The sequence below is a fragment of the Primulina eburnea genome, chromosome 1 (genome assembly GCF_022965805.1).
Source record: "Primulina eburnea isolate SZY01 chromosome 1, ASM2296580v1, whole genome shotgun sequence".
Classification (NCBI taxonomy): domain Eukaryota; kingdom Viridiplantae; phylum Streptophyta; class Magnoliopsida; order Lamiales; family Gesneriaceae; genus Primulina; species Primulina eburnea.
The window spans coordinates 61,517,109-61,538,634 of NC_133101.1; the positions used below are offsets into that span (position 1 = coordinate 61,517,109).

The 21,526-nt window shown below is 34.9% G+C and overlaps 3 protein-coding genes across 9 annotated transcripts; 2 read left to right on the top strand and 1 right to left on the bottom strand.

Moving 5' to 3' along the window:
- The first annotated feature begins 429 nt into the window (after nt 1-429).
- LOC140837687 (ribonuclease J-like) lies at nt 430-10,567 on the top strand. Of its 4 annotated transcripts, none has more exons than XM_073203803.1 (17): nt 430-773; nt 1,201-1,441; nt 1,746-1,869; nt 2,495-2,551; nt 3,009-3,200; nt 3,296-3,373; nt 4,635-4,817; nt 4,904-4,984; nt 5,879-5,944; nt 6,031-6,123; nt 6,808-6,933; nt 7,547-7,660; nt 7,871-7,966; nt 8,062-8,159; nt 8,244-8,695; nt 9,836-10,275; nt 10,377-10,567. In XM_073203803.1, exons 1-17 carry the CDS (start codon nt 665-667, stop codon nt 10,470-10,472), a joined length of 2,646 nt encoding a protein of 881 aa, XP_073059904.1. In that variant the 5' UTR covers nt 430-664; the 3' UTR covers nt 10,473-10,567. The 4 variants fall into 4 exon arrangements, with proteins under 4 accessions (XP_073059904.1, XP_073059910.1, XP_073059919.1 ...); XM_073203809.1 differs by having other exon boundaries at nt 432-773; nt 1,213-1,441; XM_073203818.1 differs by lacking the exon at nt 430-773 and adding an exon at nt 1,029-1,047 and having other exon boundaries at nt 1,213-1,441.
- Nucleotides 10,568-12,462: 1,895 nt separating this feature from the next.
- LOC140837718 (exocyst complex component EXO70B1-like) lies at nt 12,463-15,564 on the top strand. 4 transcript variants are annotated; one of them, XR_012119436.1, is made up of 2 exons: nt 12,463-14,630; nt 15,257-15,564. XR_012119436.1 is itself a non-coding variant. In XM_073203839.1 (2 exons), exon 1 carries the CDS (start codon nt 12,559-12,561, stop codon nt 14,500-14,502), a length of 1,944 nt encoding a protein of 647 aa, XP_073059940.1. In that variant the 5' UTR covers nt 12,463-12,558; the 3' UTR covers nt 14,503-14,524; nt 15,257-15,564. The 4 variants fall into 4 exon arrangements, 2 of the variants coding, with proteins under 2 accessions (XP_073059940.1, XP_073059944.1); XR_012119437.1 differs by having other exon boundaries at nt 15,263-15,564; XM_073203839.1 differs by having other exon boundaries at nt 12,463-14,524.
- Nucleotides 15,565-17,050: 1,486 nt separating this feature from the next.
- On the bottom strand, nt 17,051-19,800 carry LOC140837738 (SNF1-related protein kinase regulatory subunit gamma-1-like). Its single transcript, XM_073203853.1, has 6 exons — nt 19,461-19,800; nt 18,824-18,996; nt 18,520-18,723; nt 18,036-18,311; nt 17,743-17,906; nt 17,051-17,553 (listed from the first exon to the last, which is right to left on the bottom strand). Exons 1-6 carry the CDS (start codon nt 19,627-19,629, stop codon nt 17,253-17,255), a joined length of 1,287 nt encoding a protein of 428 aa, XP_073059954.1. The 5' UTR covers nt 19,630-19,800; the 3' UTR covers nt 17,051-17,252.
- Between the last annotated feature and the right edge of the window lie 1,726 nt (nt 19,801-21,526).

A 21,526-nucleotide genomic window follows, 5' to 3' on the forward strand; every position in this document is an offset into this window, starting at 1 on the left:
TAAAATATCTTAAACATATTGGACTTGGAGTTGACGAAAGTAGACCTATCCACGATGGTTTTGAACCAAACCTAAATCGAAGTCGGCTGGCCTGTGGTCAACGAGCAGTTAACCAACTCAACGGATTTGACCCGAAATTGTTAAAGATTGTTCAAATTTCGGATAAAACCAAAAAAATCGAAAATCCAAATCAAAAAAACCAAACACTCAACTGAAAGTCGAATTTTGTGATCCAGATATAAATGTTAAAACTGAAGTTTATTTTGTTCGGTTTCGGATTATATATATCAAAATCGAACTGATGGAAAAATCGAATCTCATTAAATTAATAATTTTATTTATATTATATATTTATTGAGATTTGATTTCTTTACAAACGCTTATCACATAGATGCGACATATGACGTCAGGTGCAGGTCCATTTTCCAGTATTTTTCCTTTTTCCTCTCCTTTTCTTATTTTGTTGATGATAAGCAACGGATATTAGCTATTGTTCCCGCATCACAAATCGCTTAAACCCTGCGCGTACACGCGCACTCTAGCATTTTGAAGTTCAGGGTTTTGGATTTTGCTGCCCCAGCTCTCATTCTTTCTGGATTGAAAGGCTCCAGATATAGGAAAACTTGCATAAGTCCAAGTGATTGTATATTTGTATTGTTCAGGAATGGCTTCTTTGGGTGTAATTCCTGTATGTACCCACAAGCTCTTATGGTATCAAGAAAAACCCGGAAGAAACTCCATTTCTTGTTGTGCATCATCTCCTTCTATAAAGCGTATGCTGATAAAATTCGCCGAAGTCTTTGTTTTTTTTTTGTTTTTTTGTTTTTAATTCTGTGTTATGCTTCACAAAATACGGCATGGACGCATTTTACTTTGTGATATGTGATTCGACATTGTAATGGGGATTATATTGACAAAAAGGTTGGCCCAAACCCCATTTCTTTTTTTGCTGTATCGTTTATCAAGAAAGGGGAATGAGTTGATGACAGATAGAGTTGCAGTGGTGTTGGCATTTGTTTTTCACCATTAATCGGTCTCGTAATTAGGGTATCACATTCTTTTTCGCGACAATCACCGAGCATTTGCTATTTGTTTGTCACCATTACTCGGTCTTGTAATTAGGATAATTTAGAAATTTTGAGTTAACACTATTATCCACAATGTGATTGTGTTATAGTTCACTATTTAATGAAATAATAGTGCTTTTTTCAGGTGCCCGTAGTTCCAAAGTACCTCGCGGAAGGTCAGGGAGAACAGAAGGACTTGGAAAGAGTATGGAGGATTCTGTTCAACGCAAGATGGAGCAATTTTCCGAAGGATCTGATGGACCTCCTTTACGCATACTACCAATAGGCGGTCTTGGAGAAATTGGGATGAACTGCATGCTAGTTGGAAATTATGATCGTTATATTTTGATTGATGCTGGTGTAATGTTCCCAGAGTAAGTTCCCATATTACAGAGTACCTGAATATTCACCATTCTTGAAGCTGATGCTTGTCGCATGAGGAATTTTTTCTGTCTTGGTCCTGTTCTTGTTCTTTCATAATTACTGTCCTTTCTTTAAGAATAGAAAACTGGCTTTCTTCTTTTTCGGAAGGCGAAACAATTAAACCAGACAAATTCCAAGACTTCAGAAAATTGTGGATATTGAAACTCTCTTCTGTCACATGCGCATATTTTTTATCTTTTTCGTTTACACTTATTTTCTGATCAAATTTTATGTTAATCATGTTCTTAATTCCAGCTACGATGAACTTGGTGTCCAGAAGATTATTCCTGATACCACTTTTATCAAAAAATGGAGTCACAAAATTGAAGCAGTAGTAATTACACATGGGCATGAAGATCACATTGGTGCGTTGCCTTGGGTAAAGTTTCTATTCTGCCTCTTGAAATTTAGTATTCATAATACTTTTCACACTAGGAATTCTGAATTTTAGTATTCAATGGATAATTCATCCATAGAGTTTTATATGTGAATGCGAGTAAAAAGTTGATTTTATTTAAACAAAACCCCAATTAGACTCTGAAAACCAGTGATTTTCTTTTATCTGGTATCCCATTCTGCTGCTCCTGCAGCAGTGTATATTCATTTGCTTTATGTTTAGTTTAAAAAGGAGCATGCTTTGCTGACTCCATTGTTTTTTAGGCTTGTACAGTAACAGTTTATTCACAATACTATCCTGTTCATTTCAGTAGATAACATGTTTTTGAATATAGATTATGCTAGCGAGAGACCTTGCAATGTTTGTCACCATCACTTCTTTTCTCGCTTTATTCTTCTTTTTTTGTCTTTCAAGGCAGATGAATAGTATATGGTTTTATTTTCTCAGTTTATGACTGGGCAAATGTCTATGATATGAATATTGTGCCAAGGTAGCCTTTGAGAATGATGTAAGACACGTTAAATGTCTGCTGGCATTGAGATGCATATCTTGTTCCTTTTGCACTTTTTCGCAAAACCCTTTTATAATGACGTCTTAATGTTTGCAGGTCATCCCAGCTTTGGATGCTCACACACCAATATTTGCTTCGTCCTTCACGATGGAGGTTTGTTATTATTCTGGTTTTATGTGCCAATGGAGTTTTTCTGTTCTTGTTTCACATTAAGGGAATCCCATGTTGACATGATTAATGTGATGTCTACTTCGTTTATACCACTGTATCATTAATCACAATGATTAGATAGATGGCTAACTGGGATAGATGTGAATTAACAATAATCCCCTTGTTGTTAAACTAGGATATGGGGTAGAACAATGACGATCCTCACTCCAACACTCCTGTCATATCATGTTGATATTTTTTCCTTATCTTAGAAAATTTCAGAAATTACCTTATATGTTGTAGAAAGTTATCTTAGGACCAAAACTCCTTTATAATCTTGCCTGGGGTAATTTATTGTTTATTATTGATTGGTTAAGGACTATTAATAAATTCCAAGTGTTTCCACTTATACAAAACCTGCACGCGTTCTCTTTCTAATTTTCCTTTTTGATCCATGCAGCTTATCAAAAAGCGCCTAAAGGAGTTTGGGATTTTGATTCCATCTAGGCTAAATGTTTTCAAGACACGGAGAAGATTTGTTGCTGGACCATTTGAAGTCGAACCAATTACAGTCACACACTCGATTCCTGATTGTTCTGGGTTGGTTTTCCGCTGTGCTGATGGTACTATTCTTCATACGGGAGATTGGAAGGTGATTTTTTTTTTCTTTTTTTTGTGTGCTTATTTTCCTTATTCTTATTTCTATCTACTTTAAACATTATTCAATATTGATTTTACATTTGACAGATAGACGAGTCTCCATTGGATGGGAAAGTTTTTGATCGTGTGGCATTGGAAGAGCTCTCGAAGGAAGGAGTAACTTTGGTGAGCACTTGCCCTATGTCTAATCATTCCCTATTTAATATGTATAAAAGAACTCAAATTCAGAGTCAAAGATCTTTGTATATTGAATGAGCAGAGCTCTTTATTTTGTGGCAAAGAATGTCTTTTGATTGCCAGAAAAATATTCCTGGTGTTGGACAATAAACATATTTTGTCTAAAATGAATTAAATGATTGTATTTGTATGTAAAATATTACTTTAATTTGGAGACCTTAAGGTTCACTTAAAAAATTTGAATATACCGCATTACTGCCCGAGAAGAAGTAAATATGTCAAAACAAGCCAATTGGAGGCTAAGTTGGATTCCACAGTTATTACATACATGCGTAGATGATGAGTCTGTATTTTTGGTTTTGACTCAGATCTGTACCATTGCAATTGGGTTTTAGCCAATAAAGTTAACCAAATGTTTGAATTTTAGGCTTAATAATGGACAATAAATTTTTTATAGTAAACATAGGTTAGTATAGGATCAGGTCATATGGACTTCATTTATGGGTGCATCAAGCTATGAATATGTTTTTTTTTAGAGTTAATCTTACCTTGATTCCCGTCCTTTTGTGCAATGGAGAATTTTCTAAATACCGTTGTTGCATCAAGCAGCAAAAAAACTCAGATCAAAGAGCAGATATTATCTTCATAAGCATGTTTTTTTACTTTTGCACTGTTTTTTGTCACTCAGGTTTCTGATAATTGCTGGAGTATTTGACTTTATGTGGCCAAGGATTAACCTGAATGCTTTTAATAAGTTACTTGGGTTGCCTTAGCATAATAATTGCGATCATCTAAAGTTGCACAGTCCTGAAATGGTGTTGCTAATTACCCTTTTTTTCCTCGACTTTAAAAGACGCTTGAATTTCCTTAAATGGTGATACATAACTAAAGCAGAAAAGTAAAAGCTGTCCTAGACTCAGTGTTTTACTGTAATGTCCTGCTTAGGATGGTGTGAACTAATTGAAACTAGGAAAGAAAACCCAGGAAATGAGGAAAAAATGATTTGATGTATTTTTGACGTCGAGAGCAATGGGTAGTGTGCACCACCTCTGAACCTGGTTATGATTCTCAAACTTGGTCCCAGGCTTGACTTCCACTGGTGGTTTCTATCATTTGTCAGGATAATTGGTTAAAAGTGCTAAGTCAGAAACTTTTGCATTGGTTCATACAATGGTATAGTGATGCCCCAACAAATTTCTCTTAGAAGATGACATGAAATGCAATTTGTTATCCATATACTGCTTTGCAGATGATGAGTGATTCGACAAATGTACTCTCTCCTGGAAGGACACTTAGCGAGACAGTTGTGGCTAATTCATTGTTGAGGCATATTTCATCTGCCACAGGAAGGGTAATAACCACTCAGTTTGCGTCAAATATTCACCGCTTGGGAAGTGTAAAAGCGGCAGCTGATTTAACTGGCCGAAAGCTGGTATGCTCCAAATTTATTTTAATGTTTCTCTTCCTTTGGCCCACTCTGAAAAGTTCATTGAGACGACATGATCATCCATTTTTTAGGTGTTTGTTGGTATGTCCTTGAGGACGTACCTGGATGCTGCATGGAGAGATGGAAAGGCACCCATCGATCCATCAACTTTGGTAATGGCTTTTTACATTAATTGTGGTTTACAAATATCTCTTCCAAATTGGATTTTAGGTGGATCTATGGTATATATTTTGATTTTCTTTTTTCACGATGTGACATAGTCACATAACCTAGGGCACGAGTATGAACTAAAATGTCATGGACTTAAAATTACTAAAATGACATGAAATCAATCAAATAATCTTTTTCATCTGTTTTGGGAATTAGATTGAAGGATAAAATTATTGCAATTTTGATTGGATCAAGTAGTTGTTAATAGTCGATTATGCCAGAGTCTTTCTTGATGTTTCTCTTCAATGGGCCCAAGACGGGATAACATGTCTAAACCTTAAACATGTGCCAGCAGTCCTGGCATGTTATTTGCTTTATGATGAACTTTAGATTGATTTGTTTTTCTCTTTAATTGGTATGAGAAATTGTGAATCATTTTTTTTTGCTCCATTTACAATTTAAGGATGGCTGTGAGAAAGTTCGAGATTTTTGTGACTGGTTTCGTTGTGTTTTCAACACTAAATTGTGTTAATCTTTGGTGCAAAGTGAGGCGGAATGACAAGCAACTACAATTGGCATCAAATATATCATTTGCTCAAATTTTTATCATAATTTTTTAAAAATATTATGTCGATGTGTTATCATGAACAAATTAGTTATTCAGTGTTATTTGGGTTTTCCCTTCTCCGTATGTCACCCGACCATGAAATTGGATGTTAATTTTTGGATAGAAAATGTTAAGTTCCGCAGATCTGAAAATTTAGCTTATGGACACATGAAAATATTAAAATAAAGGGCAAGATTGATTCTTCTTCCCCAAATTGACGATTATGATCTCTTTGTTCTCATTGTATTGTCATTTCCCCAATGCCTCCTGAGATAACTTTGGTGTGCAGTTGAAAGTGGAAGATATTGATGCTTATGCCCCAAAAGACTTGCTAATTGTCACAACTGGTTCTCAAGTGGGTTACTGCTGACATTATGCTTGGGTTATTTCCTATGCTTCATTCCATATTGTGAGACTAGTGAATGATTTATTATTCTTCAGGCTGAACCACGTGCTGCGCTGAATCTTGCATCATATGGAAGTAGTCATTCTCTCAAGTTGAACAAAGACGATTTGATTTTATATTCTGCGAAGGTAATGAATCTGACTTGTCAATAGTTTTCATATTTTGGGTTAATGCAGGCAAATGTAACAATGTGTTGTCGCACAATAACCCGTCAGCGTGAATAAAGTGAAGAAAATAAGATGGTGTGGACACGACATAATTTGGTTCTCGAGTAAGGGATTTTATGAGACAATCGGTGTGACACAGCGAGTTGATTGTGAATGAGCATTTGTGGTTTGTAAATCGGTTGCATCATTCATTTATATTGTTTCACAAATTTCTAGAGGGGGTTTCGATGCCCTGTGAAAACCAAAAAATGAAAAACAAAAAAAATGCTTCTAATATTATCATCAGATGTTTTGTTATGCTAGCACACTTGTATTTTTGTGCTTTTGGCATCAACTATCCACAAGACGTCGGTCATCTGTGAATTAAACTAACAGAAAAATGCTTCTAATATTGTTATCAGATGCTTTGTTATGCTAGCGCAATTGTATTTCTGTGCGCTATCCACAAAATGTTGGTCATCTGTGAATTAAACTAGTGCAACTGATAGAGATAGTGTTTACTTACGTGAAAACAGTGTAGGAGAATCAGCTTATACAAATTGCCATTTTTTAATATTTTGAACCTTGTATGGTTGATTGTATATTTAAAAAAATTTGTTTTAGCATTTTTCCATAGATACTGCTTAATAAACCCTATTAATATAGGTAATCCCAGGTAATGAGACGAGAGTAATGAAAATGCTAAATCGTGTATCTGAAATTGGATCGACAATAGTGATGGGAAAAAATGAAATGCTGCATACATCTGGTCATGCCTATCGTGAAGAACTGGTATGGTTTTCATTTCTTTACAAGAATCTCTTTGGAATTTCTATTTTTTGTCATAATGATGCCTGGCGTATTGTGTTTAACTCTGATAAGTTCAGAAGCTATTCTCGAACATTCTGGTCTCATAACATGCCTATAATGTTATGCTGTTAGAACCATAGAGGGCACATTTATTCTCCTTTCTGTTTGCATGTTATTCTGATTATCCACTTTTGCATTTTCTTGCAAACAAATGAAATGCTGCTGCTGATTTAGTTTTACTTGAAGAAAAAAAATTAGGAAAACTCTATAATTTATCCCATGGGGATATCTGACCATATTCTTGGTCTTGGGATTTTAAAATGTAGATCAGTGGATGTTCTTCATCCTGAGATTGTTGTTTTTTTTCTTTTTGTTTCATAATTTGCATATCCACGCCAAGCTTTTTAGGAATTGACTAGAAATTGTTGTCACATGAGAAACCAGATAACATTAGGGTGATTTTGCTAGTTTCTTGTAATAATTATTTTATAGTACTGTTTTTTCCCCGTAATTTGCAAGATAAATTGTACATATTGTGGGCTCCACTATGTTTTTGTTTCACTTTTTGTGAATTTAATATTATTTGTTTTTTAAGGAAGAAGTGCTAAAAATTGTTAAGCCACAACACTTTCTACCCATTCATGGAGAACTCTTATTCTTGAGAGAGCATGAAATGCTTGGGAAGTCAACTGGCATTCGGCATACCGCAGTAAGTAACCTATTTCAGTTAAAATCTTTCTTCTCCTGGTAGATTTTTTTTCCTCAAAACTTTTCATATTCTTTGGCTTAATTTTATATAGAGTGGCCTCATTATTTCCCTCTTGTCAGTAAATGATCATCATCATTTGATCAAAACGTTTTAAATTTCTCTCTGGATCATATCTACTGGGCTCCTTTTTCACTTGCTTTGTCCTTTCAGGTTATAAAGAACGGTGAAATGCTGGGTGTGTCACATTTGAAGAACAGAAGGGTCCTGTCAAACGGCTTTGCTTCCCTAGGTAAACAGAATCTGCAGGTCTCTCTCTCTCTCCATCTCTCGCTATGTCAGGCAAACATGCTCTTGTATTTAAAGAAATCAAAACATTCTGCTGTCTAACTTTGATCCTGTAGTTGATGTACAATGATGGTGACAAAGCATTTGGTACGGCAGCTGAACTGTGCATTGACGAAAGAATGAGGATAGCTTTTGATGGTATTATAGTTGTCAGGTGTGCCTTTCTTTTGAGGGGAGCAAAAAAACAACTTTGTTGACTTTGTTTATGCTCGATAACAATTTTTTTTCTGTTACGTAGTATGGAAATTTTGCGCCCTCAAGCTATGGATGATTCAGTCGAAAAGACTTTAAAAGGAAAAATAAGAATTACTACACGATGCTTATGGCTTGACAAAGGAAAACTCTTAGACGCTCTTCATAAAGCGGCGCATGCTTCACTGTCAAGCTGTCCTGTAAATTGCCCTCTGGCCCACATGGAAAGAACGGTTTCTGAAGTTTTGAGAAAAATTGTGAGGAAGTACAGCAGCAAAAGACCTGAAGTCATTGCAATTGCTTTTGAAAATCCTGCTGCAGTTTTAGCTGATGAGATCAATGTCAAACTATCTGGGAAGTGGCATACTAATTCTGAGGTTTCAACTTTGAGAAAATCGGTCGATGGGCAGAAAAATAAGAGACAACCTATTGATTTACTCGAGGAAGATGGAAATGGCCATGCAATTTTGAGAAACACAAGAGAACTAGAATTGGAAGGTAATGTTTTATTCTTGCTTACCACTTCTTTATTCAACAATATTCTGTTTTCAAAGTTGTAGACCAAATACTTGTTTGTTCATTACGAACTTCTAGGGTTAGGTCTGTTATCTTTGATCATTGTGCATTAAATCTAATAGGTGGTTGGAAGGCGTGGGGTTGAAATTCAATGGTATTGATATGACCACAATACAAACTAGAGAGAATACAAACTGATATTTAGAAAATAGTGAATCAAGAACACTGTCGCACAGTTACAGTGACTCAAAGAAACAAGAACTATAATAATCTGAGTGAAACACCCAGCCAAGGGTCAAATCCTTTACAAGAAGAAAGGCACTCCTCTCTCCCTACCCTAGCACAAAGTTAGCCAAACAATCAATCTGCTAGAATGTCTTTCCTATTACCAACTCCAGCCTTATATATTTGTTTCTCTTTCCCCTTACTCAAGTTACTTCCTTTTCTAGTGAGTTCTTGTGGATTAAAAGCACGATCCTATTTTTTTAGGATATACTTGGGATCATGATAGGTATAGAGTAGTAAAAATTATATCACAAAATTTTTATGGTGTTATAAAGAAATGGATATAAAACTGATAATTAGATGTATCGCATAATTTATCAAACATATATTTTACTTGATACATGTTGGAAAGCAACAATTCCCCTTGTGAGATTTGATTGCCTATGTGGTACAAAAGTCGAAACACGGTAGGGGTGTCGTTATATGACTTAAGATAACTTAGTCGCACTATTTTTTTAGTTTTTCTTTGGGTAAAATAGCTAATGTTTGATTCTATTTTATAGTTCTTGGAAGCATACTTGTTGATTTAGATTTATCAAAACCTTTTAGGTGCATTTGGATGAGAGAATTTTGAAGTCAGAATTTCAAATCCTAGATCCAAATGTGTCCAAATTGTTTGGGCACTCTTGAAATACATGAATTTGAAATCTTCATGTTATGTTTTAACTTCTTTATTAACTAATAATGTAATGGATTTAAAATTCATACAAATGAAATCACATTGAAATACTTCCCTCAAATCATTTTCTCAAAGCCAAATCCTTCAATCCAAATACTACCCTTGTGAAATTTGATTTGATTTCCCAAACTTTTGGAAATGTATGTTTTTTTTTGCAGTTAATAATGACATAGTTCTTCACGAAGACGAAATGATGTCTGATACTGACTTGCCTGAGAGTAATCTCATTGCTGATGAGTCTAAAGATTTCTGGGAGTCATTTTTAACCTTATCAGTTCTCGATCAATCCAAAGGGAACGGAGATTTGATTCCAGAAGAGGAACACGAAGAAAAAACCGAACAAAAAAGCAGTAAACTCGATTCTGGCCTGCCCAATTCTAGTCTAAGAACTACTACACCTGCAAAAAGGAACAAATGGGAACCCGAAGAAGTGATGAAACTCATCAAAATCCGTGGGGAACTTCACAGCAGGTTCCAAGTCCTCAGGGGGCGAATGGCTCTTTGGGAAGAGATATCTTCAAATCTCTCGTCTGAAGGAATTACTCGAAGTCCAGGACAGTGTAAATCTTTGTGGACGTCTCTAGTTCAGAAATACGAGGTTTCCTTTTTTCTTTTTTATTTAGATGAATTATCCATAATAGAAGCTTTACATGCCAAGAAAATCTCTCTGAAATTGGTCTGCTATTTCTGTTTCGACAGGAAAGTAAGAGTGAGATGAAAATGCAAAAGAGCTGGCCGTATTTTGAGGATATGAACAAGATCTTATCAGATTTCGAGACGAATGCATCCAAATGATCGGCAAGTGCAGTTTGTACAGCTAATTTTTCGAAGCAACAAAGGGGAGATGGCCATTCTATTGAAAAACATGAACAACAAACATCCCTTGATTGTTATCAACCAAACAGTGAAATATCTTTATGCGACTTAGGCATCGATGTTTCTTGTTTATGCTAACTGTTGGAATGGAAAAACTGTAAAAAAATATAAGAATAATTTTGTAGCCTAGTGTGTTGTATAAACTGCTTAATGATTGTAGAATTAAATGCAAATTTATACATTGATCTGTAACTTAAAATTTCATTTCATGCTGTTTCCTGGAAATATATTCTTGGTGAATTGGTTGTATAATGAAATAAGGAACGATTTCATCAAACTTACAAGTTTTTTTTCAATAAAAAAACACAGTACTCTTAAGATTCATGTCCTATATTTTGCGTCATATACAACATAATGATGTGTAAAACCCACTTGAAATCCCTTTAATATACAGTTGGATCAACTCTTGGAGTCATTTAGTGCTACAATCAAGAATGAGACTACGCGTAAGTTTTTAATATTTTGTAATGATCAATTGCCAAATGCTGACAGAGCAAGATATTGTGCATATCTATACTCTATATAAAAGTTGGTCTGATTTTGTGACGTCAGTTAGTTTTTACGAAAATATCATATCCATTTACATAAATAATATTTTTCATAGAACTTACCAATAACGGCAATATTTAATTCATTTTAAAAATTAAAAAATTCACATATTTTCTTTATAAATTAATATTTAATATAATTGTGTTATAGTTATCCAAATAATAATTAAAAAATATAAAAAAAATTTATGAATCAACTTGATATATCAATGATCACGATTCATGTATGCAAATCATGTGTCTTGTCTCCGTTAGCTAATAATTTATTAATCTAGCCGCCAAATAAACTAAACGACTAAAAACTAGAGTCGTCCAGTCTCTCCCATCTCAAATCTCAATTTTTTTTTAAAAAAAAGTCATTAATTTTTTTTTTATACAAATTTGTTCATTCAAACAGGGGTTTTGGTTTTGTCTTCATGAGCAGTTGGGAAAGTCAGTTGCTTCCATCTGTGTACAATTTTTTTTTATTTAAATTTTTGTGTACTTGGTCAAATTTATATATGTATATCACTAAATCGTGTCTTTTTGTAATTGCACATCCAAAATAAAATCCTATTTTATTTCCAAGAGAAAGATTACACCATCTTTTTTTTTAATAAAATATTTCTTATCCGATTCTTCCTACTTTGCCCTTTTCTTTATTTTATTTATGAATTGAAGATATATCGCGATAATTACAAAGATCCTATGTCAACAAACTGCAAACTCACATTTTTACTTTTAGCTTCTTTTTTTGTTTTTTTTTTAACGATGCATTTTATGTAATAATAATTTTTTGCATAAATTAATCTATATATTTGTAGCATTGAGACCATCTAAATTCCATCAATAAATTCGAAATTTATTATATTGTAGAGTGAATTTATGGCTTGATAAAGTAGGCATATATTAATCCATTAGAATTATGTATATATTTTAATAATTAGATTTTAAATATGATCCTTTTTTTTATAATTTGATACTGATATTTTTAGTATATCTTCATCATAAAAATTAATTATTGTAAAAGACTTTTATTGAAAAACATAATATAGATTATAAGTATTTGTTTTGTGAGATGTTTTCACGGATTTATGTCAGTATAATAATATTTTTTACATAAATAATACTTTTCATGAGTTGGGTAGAGTTGAAAATTCGTATCATAAAATTAATCTGTGAGATAGTCTCGAGTTTTGTGATAAATTATTATCCAATGAACTAAAAAAAATTTATTATTATTATTATTATTATTATTATTATTATTATTATCTATATCTAAAATAAATAAATAAATAAATAAAATGAAAAGAATTGACACGTCATCAACACCAAAATTAGGAACTAGGCCCCTCCCTTGCCTTTGCTGTACAAAATACAAGTAACATCTCCTTTCCCATTGTCCCCAATTGTAAGCCCTAATTCACAAATCTAATCTTTACGTACACAACCAGCATCGCCTCGGAGGGGAAGAACGCATGGCGGCGGCGACTGAAGGCCAGGATAAGGTGTTGGCCACCGCGCAGCGGATTGTGCAGAGCCTACACAATACATCCGACACCGATGATATGCTTTTAATCCTCTCCTCCTTCGATAACCGTCTATCCACTCTCTCCACCTTCGTTTCATCCGATGATAACACATCCAACGCCGTTGTTGACCCACGATTCGTGGCAGCCGAGCAGTTCATTCTGAACGAAGCAGACACCTCATTTTCGGACGATTACTTGGTTGCAGTTGACGAGATCATCCATTTGACCGAGGAAATCAACCTCAATCCGCGTGCCGCAGATTCCGCCGACGATGTGATGGACCGAGCGGAGACCGCGCTCCAGCTTGCAATGGCTCGTTTGGAGGATGAGTTTCGCCATATCCTGATCCGCAACACCGTCGCACTTGACACCGAGCGTCTTCATCGATCTTCGATCTCTTCCTCTTCGGTTGCGATTGCTATCGCTGGTACTGAGTTTTTCAACGATGACGTGAATGAAAATATTGAAGATGTCAGCAGCGGGAGGTACAGTCATAACGGTCACGGCAGGGGCATTAGCTTTGGTGTGGATGATATGTCATCTTTCGATTTGATCCATCCCGACGCAGTGATTGATCTGAGGGAGATCGCAGATCGGATGATCCGATCTGGTTACGAGAAGGAATGCTGCCAGGTGTATTGTAGTGTTCGCCGTGATGTTCTTGACGAGTGTTTGGTGATTCTTGGAGTGGAGAAATTGAGCATTGAGGACGTACAGAGGATGAAATGGCGATCCTTGGATGATAAGATGAGGAAGTGGATTCCAGCAGTTAAATTAGTTGTTCGGGGTCTTTTATCTGGTGAGAAACGTTTATGTGATCAAATTTTTACAGGGTCTGATTTGATCAAGGAAGTTTGCTTCTTGGAAACATCTAAGGGATGCGTGATGCAGTTTTTAAATTTCGGAGAGGCGGTTGCAGTTGGGAGAAGGTCCGCTGAAAAATTGTTTAGGATTCTTGATATGTATGATGCATTGGCTGCGGTTTTACCAGATTTACAGGCACTTTTTATGGATGAAGATGCAGGCGATATGGTGTGTAGTGAGGCAAAGGGAGTGTTAGATGCCCTGGGTGAGGCTGCAATTGGGACTTTTGTGGAGTTTGAGAATGCTGTTCAGGGGGAGGCTTCGAGGAAGCCGATGCAGAATGGTGAGATTCATCCACTCACTAGATATGTTATGAATTACACAAAATTGCTTGTGGATTATAGTGATACACTTAATTCACTATTGGAGACTGTGGAGGATAACTCAGGATTGGAAAAAGAGAAAAATGATCATTTGGAGACTAGCATGTCTCTCATTGCTCAGCGCCTCTTGGCATTGATAACTTCTTTGGAATCAAATCTCGAGGAAAAATCGAGAATGTATGAGGATGGTGCGATGCAGTATATTTTTCTGATGAACAACATACTTTACATTGTACAAAAAGTGAAGGACTCAGAGCTCCGAAACGCATTGGGTGATAACTGGATTAAGAAACGACGAGGCCTGATTCGGCAACATGCTACACATTATCTTAGAGCAGCATGGACCAAGGTCTTATCTTGTTTGAAAGATGAAGGGATCGGCGGGAGCTCAAGCAGTGCAGCAAAGGTGGCTTTGAAAGAAAGATTCAAGAACTTCAATATTTGTTTTGAAGATACCTATAGGATTCAGACTGCTTGGAAGGTTCCAGATCCTCAGCTTAGAGAGGAACTCCGTATATCCATTTCGGAAAAAGTGATTCCAGCATATCGATCATTCTTGGGAAGGTTTGGGAGTCAACTAGAGAGTGGGAGGCATGCTGGAAAATACATTAAATACTCTCCTGAGGATTTAGAGAATTATTTGTTGGATCTGTTTGAAGGAACACCCCTTATTCTGCACCACATGAGAAGAAAAAGTACATAGAAATGCAGTACTATGGTGACAGGTATCCTTTTTGTTTTCAAGAATACTTCGACTTCTACCTTCAGCTTGCTGATGTGCTCTTCACTGTTGGTGTAAGTGTATTGGACACGATCTGTTGTGAGAGGAAGGTATTCACACCTCTTTGAGATATACTGTAATAATTTTGTACATGTACTATATCGCCAATGTGTGGAACTATATATGTTTCATGTATTTATTATCATGAGTAACATTTCGCAATGGGCAACAGAGTGATATTTGGGAGTCGATTGCCATAGTTCTTTAATTCCTTCAATTTATTATGGATTGTGTTCATGATTGAGTTAAGATGTATTTGTCTGTTGTGAATCTAAACTGCTAGTTACATTGAAGAGAAAGAGGAAGTGAGGATATGTCTTAAGCAACAAGATTCGAATTCTGTGTAGACTGTAGTCTGCATCACGAGGGTTTTTCTCTGTTTTGTTGTATTATGCTTTTTCCGTTAGTTGGGAGAAGCTATTCTCACATGCTGTAAGTAAGTTACAGCATTACCCTACCATTTCTCTAGTTGTTTCAATGGTATCGTTGGCCATTATGGGTTACTGTACCTGTTTAGACATCTAATATTGTGCTGTCTAAACGTCGTCAATTACCGATGCTTGATTTATTGTCATTTATTTTTCCGCCATTGAAGGAGGTGTTTTACATTCGATGAATTATTCATGTGGAATGATACAGTAGTTAAGATACCTGATAGTAGTCTGTTTTTGTGTAGCTTCAGTTGGTGGATTGCCTTGGATGGTAGTTAAAGGCTTTCCACGCTTGATTGTGTGGACGAGAGTCTGCCGGCTGCTGTTCTATAGACTTATGTTGCTTGATTTTGAAAACAGTTGTTTTAAGTGTGGGATTCTGTATGCAGAGAATTTCCATCTATCTTGATATCACTACGAGTAGTGTAATGAAACTCCATTCTATTCTAGGCACGGAGTGTTTTTCTACATGCAGGGTACGTATGGTATATGTGTGTTTGTGTGAAAAGTTTAAAACTACGTTATTCAGAGGAAACACGTTCTTTTCATGTTCTTCCTTTGTTGCATTCATATTTAGATTAAGGGAGGTGGGCTCAACTCCATAGCCTTGGGAGAAAATAGTGATTGATAGTTATCTATATCTGAAAATGATTGTTATCGTATGAAATATGGTACGTGGTTTTCATGAGAATGATGGAAGAGAAAACAACGAGATCCAACAATTATTTTTAATTTTTTTTAATGAAAATGACAGGATTCCGTGATGCATTTGTTATTACCGTTTCAACTATTTTAAAAAAGAAAAAAAGCATACTTTTTGGCTTTTAACTTGTTAATTAATTACCTTTTAAAAATGAAAGTTGTGCCTTTATTAATAAGCAGTATTGGTCCGAAGGCTGTTTGACTCTTTGGTCAAGGGAAAAAACAGTTTGTGTCCAATGGTGGCCATTTGATAAGGAAGTCAACCCTCTTTTACATTGCGGCAACCATTTTCAATTTATGTTTTCGTCGTACTTTTAGAAAATGATGGTCTTTGGCATCGTTTTCAATTTTCAGGATTTAGTTTTACAGCTCGTGTGGGTCGGTTGAAATTTGCTATTCGACATATTTTGGCTATTGGTTCTCAACTAAAGAGTGTTTGCAACATCTAAAAAAATATTATTTGCTTTAAAAAAAACCAGTTTTTTTGTATTTTTAATATCGAATTTTGTTTCTGGCATAATTTAATAAAATACAAAATTTTATCTCACATTGATTTTGAGTCTTTAAAAATGATTCAAGTATTTTGATAAATAATAAAACTTTTCGAGACGTCTTACCTCCAATATTTTTATGTAATCTATAATTATCTTGTAAATGTTTTCAATTTAATTTTTAAATACTGTCAACTTCTGATTTCATTTCACTTTTCCTATCTACAGATTTATTCATTCATCTAAAAATATAATATTTTGTTAATACTTCCTAAATTTGTATGTGTTTTCCAACTCTTTTTTTTTTTTTTGGGTTTCTTTCAGTTACTTTGACTTGTTTGATTGTTCCATTTGAGCTGTTTTAAAAAAAAAAAACATATTCGTTAACTAATGTCTGGTTGATTTTGTCGCTACTTATATGATATAAGCTCCGATCTCATCAATTGTAAACATTTTTTTTATTTGACATTTTTTTTCCACAAAACCTTTTATAATACCGTCTCATTGGTCAATTTTGTGAAACAAATATTTGATCGAGAATCAATGTAAAATATTATTTTTAAATCAAAAATATAATTTTCACTACAGATTCAGCCATATTGACTCGTCTCATATTTATAAATATGTGAAACGGTCTTATGATTAACTTACTCTTTTTCTATTATAGATATTAGACTTATATCAATTTTTACTAATTTACTTAATTTTTATTCATGAAGCTAATCATTTTGATGATTGTATTTTTAAAAGAAAATTATATCAATTTTTACTTGAAAGAAGTGCTATCAATTAAAAGTGAAGAACAAACATCCCCACTTACCGGCCCAAAACCAAAGAGAGAGAACATTTGGTCAAAAGCTCTTTCCATTACTTCAGTACTCATGGGAATGATGGTAGAGGTTTCTTTGTGCAAGAAAACAAAGACCATATCAAAATTTTATTCCACAACTACAAGACAAACCAGTAGCTAGATCTCATTTGGAATATGTTTATATACAAGATTCTTGCATCAAAATAAACCAACTCCTCAACTTTAGTTTGCAACAAGTTAAACCCTGCTATTCGCGGGCAGTGGCAAGACTCCATCGAAGAAATCCCCGAAATAACCCCGAGGCTCGTGTACCAGCTTCGAGATTATGTCCCTCAGTGTTATGACACCCTCCAGGTTCCCACCTCCATCCACCACATATATTCGGTGGATCTTCATTGAGTCGAGCTTCGTTATGACTTCTTTTAAAGTATCGCCTCTCCGGCATGTTACCATGCCACCCAACATTGGAGACTCCTTCTCATGCTCCTCCTCTAGATAGCTTCTAACTGTCGTCAAGAAGTTCTTTGCAGTGATGGATCTGTACGAGTACGAAAATACTCCCAATGAGCATGGACAAAACATAATAATTTTTCAATTCGTACTCGAAATTATCAAGCCTGAACATAATCCGAAAATAAAACATATTCATCGCTTTTTCACAGATATGTTTTCTTTAATGAACTCGAACTGAAAACACGGAGAAAAGAGATTAGTCACAGAGAGAGACCTGTATTCCCTGTAAATTTGTGGTGCAATGAGAAGGAATTGGATATCCCTGATGCTTATATTACCGATTGCCTTACTTCCTCCATTTTCAACCACTGGCACCCCTCCAACTCCCTTCTGCCTCATCAATTTAAACGCCTGCAGCACAGGCTCGTCTTCGTTTACCTGATCATGGAAGACGAAACACACAGAATCAGGAGTAAATTCTGAGACTATGAGCGCAAGTTTTGGCATAAAAAACTTAAAACTAGCCCATATTGAGTCCATTTAAGGTAAATGTCTTTCGCCTAGCACCTTGACGATTTGTCTAGGTTTCATAAGGGGAAGACCCAGTTCAAACAGTTTCTTCGAACCCCAGCTCTCAAACCAATGAAGTCCAGCGCATTCTTTAAGCATGTGAATAACAGCACTCTGAGTGATGACATTATCAACCTTTGCTTCTCCTAAATCAACCACAGGAATACTTTTCATTCTGTACTTTGATAGCAATAAGAGCATCGTCAAAAAGGAGTTTGCTTTCTGCAGCGCTAGAAATGGAGCCCAACGAAAAGATCCAGAAATATCGCCAACCTGCAGTTTATGCATCCATTAGGCACATGGAGTTAGGCCATAAGTTGAACTTTGAAGAGAGCACAAGCTCAAAAGACCAATGTTAGGTTATAAGACCAAGAAAAGAGGGTAAACCTAAACATTTAGCCTATAAAGTAGGACAGGTACTACAATTTCTTATGCTGCCAACATGAGATCATTACAAGTGGTGAGGCGAGAGAATAATAACCTTGGTGTTCTTGTAGAAATCAGAAGAAGTAAGAGTCTCAAAAAATTTCCCGCAAGTTGCTGTGGGAGAATCAGGATGTATACTTTTAAACCGTGGAGATGACATCCCGTTTGCGGCTACGGCAACAGCCGAGGCTGTAGTAACATCTTCTGTGTCGCCTGTGGCCAAATCAAAGGCAGTGTTGCTGCCTTCCATCCTCTCAGACTGCAGAAAAAGTTTAAATTAATATCTATTTTAGATTACCGTAATTCAGAGAACAAAAGAATTTTATTGGGACATAAACCATAGAACGAGAATATCAAACCTGATGTAATATCCAAACAACTATGCCAGCAAACTCTACAATTCCAATATATCGGTCGATCCAAGTCGCATCTTCTGGTGCTTTCACATCCACAACTGGTGCACTAAGGAGTTTATGACGGGCAAGTAATTTAACGGCTTCCGCAAGATTTGTATCCGAATTTATCTCAATAACTGCAAATGAAATTGCTTAGAACTAATCCCCAATAAGAAACTGAAGGGCCTTATGTCCGATATCAGCTATAACTTTCTTAACTCTTGTCCACGATAAACTTTCATTTGAATCCAATACAAAGCAAAACTAGCATAACTTCAAACAGAAACAGAGTAATTGCGAGGGAAACAGCACGACAGTAAAGTGAACCATAATTCCAAATCACAGAAAACTGACTCTGAAAAATAAGAAATTGAACCCGAAGTTCACTAGAACAAATCAACCCTTCCGTAGATTCAAAATCCGTAACACGGATTATTGATCATTTAGATCATCATCTGTTCACAGACAGCATATTCACCAATCACCCCACACACAGAAGAAATATTATGAAACAAGCTTCAATCCACAAAGAGTTGTGACCCAATCTTCAATCAAGAGCAGGAATCACTGTAAATATATTATTCCATGAATCAAAGGTTACCTTGGGAAGAGGGAGCAGGAGGGAAGGCGGAAACAGGAATACTCTCAAAACAAGCGTTAAGCTTCTCAGTAGGTGTCAGCTGCTGTTCTTGAATATCCCATAAATCCTCCACTTGCATACCCACCTTAGCTTCCGGGCTCCTCGGCGTTTCGCTTTCTTCCATCACCATTCTTGATATGTATGATATATGTATCTGTGTACGTATACGACTTCACACACAACCCACACCTAAAAACACAAACGTTCACCACTCCCCAATGATCAAGAAAAGATTTTTTTAACAAAGAAAACGGAATCCACCTACCAAATATCACAATCTTGAAAGCTGACACAACAGGAGTATACACGTAAGATAATAATCACTATGATCATCATCATCATATAATAATGCAAAACTGTGGGACGTGGGCTGCTTGCTTGGTCTATCCTGCCCGTCGAATCCGATCTGACGACACGTGTCCTCGGCGATTTTGGCAGCCGTATAGTCAAAGTAGAAGACGTAAATTCGGGTCTTTCTTTTAGTTCTTATCCGTTGGACGGTTGGAGTATCAGAGTTTCACTTGGGGCCAAAACAGACGACGATAGAAAAATTATATCAAAAAATAATCCACTTGTATTAGAAATTTATCAATCGTCCGAACCATCCTTATGCTAACTGCATTTTGAATCGAAAAGGTTCGATCAATTACATCAAATTTTTAATTTAAAAACAAAACTTCGCAATAATAAATAAAATCTGAAAAAGTAATAATTAAATAAGCCTTTTTTTTTTTTGAGTTAAAAATATGTACAAAATGTTTTCGATAAAAATATATATTCTCATCAATTTTTCGTGTTATAATCCATGTGGTCAAAATAATTTAACTGAATCATCCCTAGCTTATTTGATGAATGACAAAAACTTGTGTGAGACAGTTTCACGGGTCGTATTTTGTGATACGGATCTCTTATTTGAGTTATCCATGAAAAATTATTATTTTTTATGCTAAGAATATTACTTTTTATTATAAATATCGGTAGGGTTGACCGTCTCACAGATAAAGATTCGTGATACCGTCTCACAATAGATCTACTCTTGATGAATATACAAGGCAATGATAAATAATAATTTTACAAACTTGTCAAACAAAAAGATAACTGAATGTCATATATTAGAAAAAATGACACGAGTTAGATGAATATTTAGTTGGAGTTATCTAGTGTTCCACTTGAACAATCTTTTGTTACACGATTTTATACAAATCTAATTAATTTTATTAGATTTCGTGAGAGAATGTCTCAAATGAAATATGTCCAACCAATATATATATATATATATATATATATATATATATATATATATATATATATATATATATATATGGTGAAAAATAATAATTTTTATGTGTATGAGTCATATGAACAAAAAATCGAGTCATTCAATTATATTATAATTTAAATAAACAGGGGAGCATAAAATTATATACATACTCTTAATTATTCATACATTTATTACTTAATAATTATCAATAAATTTGATCATAACAACAATAAATAATGCAAATTTAGATTATTAAATGATAAGGACTATTTTTCAAACGTATCATAAAACAAGATCGTGATATTTTATGTAATTAACATGAATCCATTAATATAATTTCAATCTTCTAGGAACTAGAAACTGAATCCTTTAATGATAGGCATTAATTAACTTCATCTACAAACAAATAAAAACAAAAGAATTTTGGTGTTTTATTATTTTAGGCAACTTTATCCTTATCTAACATACACATAGTTTTCCAATTTTGACATCAACATAATAAATGATCTTACAAAAAATATCCTCAACAAATTTATCATGTGTGTATAAGAGTAGATCTCACGTGAGATCGTCTCATGGATCATAATCTGTTAGACGGGTCAACCCTACTCATAGTCACAATAAAAAGTAATACTCTTAACATAAAAAGGTAATACTTTTTCATGGATGACCCAAATAAGAGATCCGTCTCACAAATACGACCTGTGAGACCGTCTCACACAAGTTTTTGCATGTATAAACTTCACTAAATTTGATACTTAAAAAT

What these genes read in the sequence shown, in the direction of transcription:
- LOC140837687 (XM_073203803.1), top strand. Translation starts at nt 665, where the DNA reads ATGGCTTCTTTGGGTGTAATTCCTGTATGTACCCACAAGCTCTTATGG. An exon ending in CGAAGGAAGGAGTAACTTTG is followed by an intron (nt 3,374 to 4,634) that starts GTGAGCACTTGC and finishes ACTGCTTTGCAG; the next exon opens with ATGATGAGTGATTCGACAAA. An exon ending in GATGGTATTATAGTTGTCAG is followed by an intron (nt 8,160 to 8,243) that starts GTGTGCCTTTCT and finishes TCTGTTACGTAG; the next exon opens with TATGGAAATTTTGCGCCCTC.
- LOC140837718 (XM_073203839.1), top strand. Translation starts at nt 12,559, where the DNA reads ATGGCGGCGGCGACTGAAGGCCAGGATAAGGTGTTGGCCACCGCGCAG.
- LOC140837738 (XM_073203853.1), bottom strand. Translation starts at nt 19,629, where the DNA reads ATGGTGATGGAAGAAAGCGAAACGCCGAGGAGCCCGGAAGCTAAGGTG. An exon ending in TTGTTTGGATATTACATCAG is followed by an intron (nt 18,724 to 18,823) that starts GTTTGATATTCT and finishes CTTTTTCTGCAG; the next exon opens with TCTGAGAGGATGGAAGGCAG. An exon ending in ATTTCTACAAGAACACCAAG is followed by an intron (nt 18,312 to 18,519) that starts GTTATTATTCTC and finishes CATAAACTGCAG; the next exon opens with GTTGGCGATATTTCTGGATC.